At 52.9% G+C, this 3,564-nt stretch overlaps 1 protein-coding gene across 1 annotated transcript; it reads right to left on the bottom strand.

The window, feature by feature from the left end:
• Positions 1–466: 466 nt before the first annotated feature.
• LOC100275553 (Putative UPF0481 protein) lies at positions 467–2,841 on the bottom strand. Its single transcript, NM_001149608.2, has one exon. The coding sequence runs from the start codon at positions 2,787–2,789 to the stop codon at positions 1,026–1,028; it is 1,764 nt and encodes a 587-aa protein (NP_001143080.1). The 5' UTR covers positions 2,790–2,841; the 3' UTR covers positions 467–1,025.
• Positions 2,842–3,564: the final 723 nt, after the last annotated feature.

Below are 3,564 nucleotides of genomic sequence, written 5' to 3'. Positions count from 1 at the left end.
TTCCCAGGAATTGAAGTCGCCTGCCGAGAAATTGATTGAGCATCGAACGACCTAGCTCCATTCTCTGCATCTTCCTCCCACAATTTTTCAGGGATGAGAGACGACCTGGCGGCGGTGACGGTGGTGGAGGGCATGGAGGGAGCGGGGGCGGGAGAGATCGCCGTCACAAGGGCGAGATCAAGGGCGAGGGAGAGGTTCATGACACCGCCCTCACAGGAGTTGGGTGTTTATCTATATGTGGGATTTTCCTCATGATCTCACTTGTCTCTCTCACGGATATTTCTTGTTGTTGTCTCTAAGCCGATCTCTCTCCACTCCTCTCTCTCTCATATACTTGCTCTTAGGGCTAATTTGGGAGTCTAAAAACTAAAGAAGATTGGAGAGACTAAAATCTACTTCTTATTCAAAATTGAATAAGCAGGAGATTTTAGCCCCTTCAATCCTTTGTGGCTTTAAAACTACCCTTAGTGATCATCAAATTCTGGATTAAACTGGTATATGCCAAATACAATATCGGTTGTGAAGGCTAAGGCCAGACTGGTTAAGACCGCACGAAGAAAAAAAGGAACAAGCTGTTTACACGAGTATAGTATATAACCACACACGCACGAGCATGAGTCAGGCCCGGTCGCGTAATGGCTGAACCACAAACAAAGCCACGTTTGACCACATGACGCTGAGCAAATCTGCATGTGCAATCAAATTTTATACGTAATCATCTCATAATCAAACTAGCAAATACCATTTTTTTTAAAAAAACTATAAACATACTTCATTATTTACTATATAAATATATTTTAGAATTTAAGTTCTAATTCATTTAATAATAAAAGATATAAAAAAGATAAAATTCTGTCAATAAAATTTTATCTTTTAGATCTTTTAATATAGAGTGAATTAGAACTTAAATTTTAAAATATATTATAATAGTAATTAATAAAGTATATCTATTTTTAATATTTTTATGAATTTTAATAGTTTAATTAAGTTATTGTTCGTATCCGTTGGAGTTCGGGTGGATTTTGCTACTGCGCTGGGTCGTCCGTCGTCCCCGGCAGCACCATGCCGCTGAACCAGTGGTTCTCACACGGATAGGCGGAGCAGAATGTCTGCAGCGCTGTCATGAGCAGCAGCCCGATGGAGGCGAGCAGCGTCAGCATCTTCCACGACCTGAACACGTACTTCCTGAACAGCTTCCTCACCCGCGCCGCCGCGCTCCTGCTCCGGTGCGCGTTCACCGCCGAGATGACGGCGTCCAGCCTGGGCACCTTGGTGAGCCGCGTCGCCCGGGCCATCCCGTTCCACATGCCCGCCGCCTCCTTGTTGCTCTTCATGTGGTTGACAAGCACGCCGCTCCGCCGTAGGATCTTCACGTCCTTGGACGTGTCAATGATGCCGTTCATCAGCTCCGTGTAGCGCGCCAGCACCAGCGGGCCGCGCACGGCCACGGCCTCGTAGGCCACCAGGTTGCGCAGGACCACCTCCGTGTTGGCGTCCAGTGTGATTACGGGGAGCCGCAGCGTGGCCGACGCCCGGTCGAAGGCGATCCCCTCGATGCCCTCCGGCGCCGGCGTGAACCGCACGCCGCACCGGGCCAGCTCCTCCACCGACGGGATGCGGATCTCGTCCGCACGCGGCGCCGTGATGGCCCCGTCCTCCGGCGCCTGCTCCGCGCCGCCGTTGAGCTGGGCCTCCACGTTCACGGACTGCATCAGCTTGCTGAGCACCGGCACCAGCGCGGCCAGCGCCGGCACCTTGTGCGCGATCTTCCCCACCAGGGCCATCGGGCGGGCGATGAGGTTCTTCTTAATGAACCGCAGCGGCGCCACGTTGAGCCTGGAGGCCTGCGACAGGGCCTGCTTCACCTTCTCGCAGTCCTCCTCCTCGAGCGGAGGCTTCATCGCCTGCTGCGCCTCGACATCGTCGTCCACCTCCTCGCCGTCGGCCGCCGCCGTAGCGGGTATTTCCTCCTCCACCATCACCCCCTGGTCACCACCACCACCGGTGGTACTGTCGTCCAAGAGAGTGGCGTCCGGGACGAGGAAGTGGTACAGGACCTCCAGCAGGTGCGCATGCTTGGCCAGGTCGCCGATGGCCACCTCGCCGCGCTTATCCTTGAAGGGGCACACGTCCATGATGAAGCGTAAGACGACGGCGTGCAGCGCCTTGGCGGCCTCGTGACGAGTGCTGTGGCGGAGCTCGAGCGTCCTGGCGAAGACGAAGAGCGGGATCTGGTTCTCCAGCATCATGGCGTCGCGTACGACGGCGTTGATCCAGTTGGCCGACGAGGACACCACGTCCGTGGCCTCACGGCGGTGGTAGTTCTCGATGAAGTCGAGCAAGAAGCAGGCGTCGATGGCCATCATCCATACCAGAGTCGTGTCGTTGAGGTCCAGGAACCTGTGGTATATGGCCCGTATCTTGAGCTCGAGGCCGCCGACGAGGAAGCGGTCCTTGATATGCTCGATGGTGTGGCCACCGGTGAGGAGCATCTCGAAGCGCTTGGCGCCGGCGAGCTTGAAGCGCTGCATGTCCATGAGCTCGGGGCGGGCCTGGTGGTACGGGCCCAGCGAGAAGACGTGCGGCGCGTACGCGTCCGGGTTCGTGTCGCGGAGGGAGCGCGGGACGCTGAACACCTTGGCCGCCGCGCCCAGCGCCTCCGCCGTCTCATGCCTCAGGCTCTTCTCCACCCAGCCCACCCAACGCTTCTCGTCCTCGCTCTGCTCCTCCACGTCCGCCGCCGCGAACGACCTCGCCCGTGGCTGCTGCGGCGGCGGCTCCGACAACATCGTGCTAAACACTTGCACACTAGTATATATTTTACTTGCTCTTGAACATGCATAGCTGCTTATGACAAGATATTGCTTATATAGACTTAGTTGTCAATGCGAGGGCTAGATTTTTTTTTTCTTCTCGAGATAAATAGAGAGGCCATGCATATGTACACATATATCTATCTAAATCTATACCTAATATTAATATTATATTAATAATAAAGAGCCAAAAAATTTGGGTACCTTTTTCACATCTGGCCCATCCTTTTCAGCCCAACAGCCTAACCAGCTACTCGGCTGTGAGTTCGCTTCACACCCAAGTCCAAGTCTGCGTTCGGCTTCGCTGGCCCATCCGTGATGCCTCCTGCTTGTGATGCCTCACGTGCTGTTTTGGGCAAGTTGAGTATCATTTGGTGGGCCACACCAAGAAACTTTGGCCCATCTAATCCAGCGTTCCTCCTTCTTTGTTCTTTTTTTTCCTTCAGATATTATCAGTTTACAACGGTGTTATTTTGTCATTGATACATATATTAATATCTATACTATACTTAAAGCACCAGTTTCAACGGTCGTCATACGTCATCTTTTTACAAATAACCCCTTACAACTATTTCAAATTAACTCGCTGAACGCCTATAAATGGCCAAACGACAGGCCGACACGAGTCAGACGCCCGTGGGCCACAACTCTGGCCCAGACACGTCATGACGGTCAGCTGACTGTGCTAGACCAGCTCGTTAGCTCGTCGGCTCATTTGATTAAATCAGCGTAAAATGTTAAAAAACGGTGC

The sequence above is a fragment of the Zea mays genome, chromosome 5 (assembly GCF_902167145.1).
Source record: "Zea mays cultivar B73 chromosome 5, Zm-B73-REFERENCE-NAM-5.0, whole genome shotgun sequence".
NCBI classification, from domain to species: domain Eukaryota; kingdom Viridiplantae; phylum Streptophyta; class Magnoliopsida; order Poales; family Poaceae; genus Zea; species Zea mays.
The sequence above is the reverse complement of the archived record's forward strand: the minus strand, read 5'-3'. Positions and strand labels throughout refer to the sequence as shown.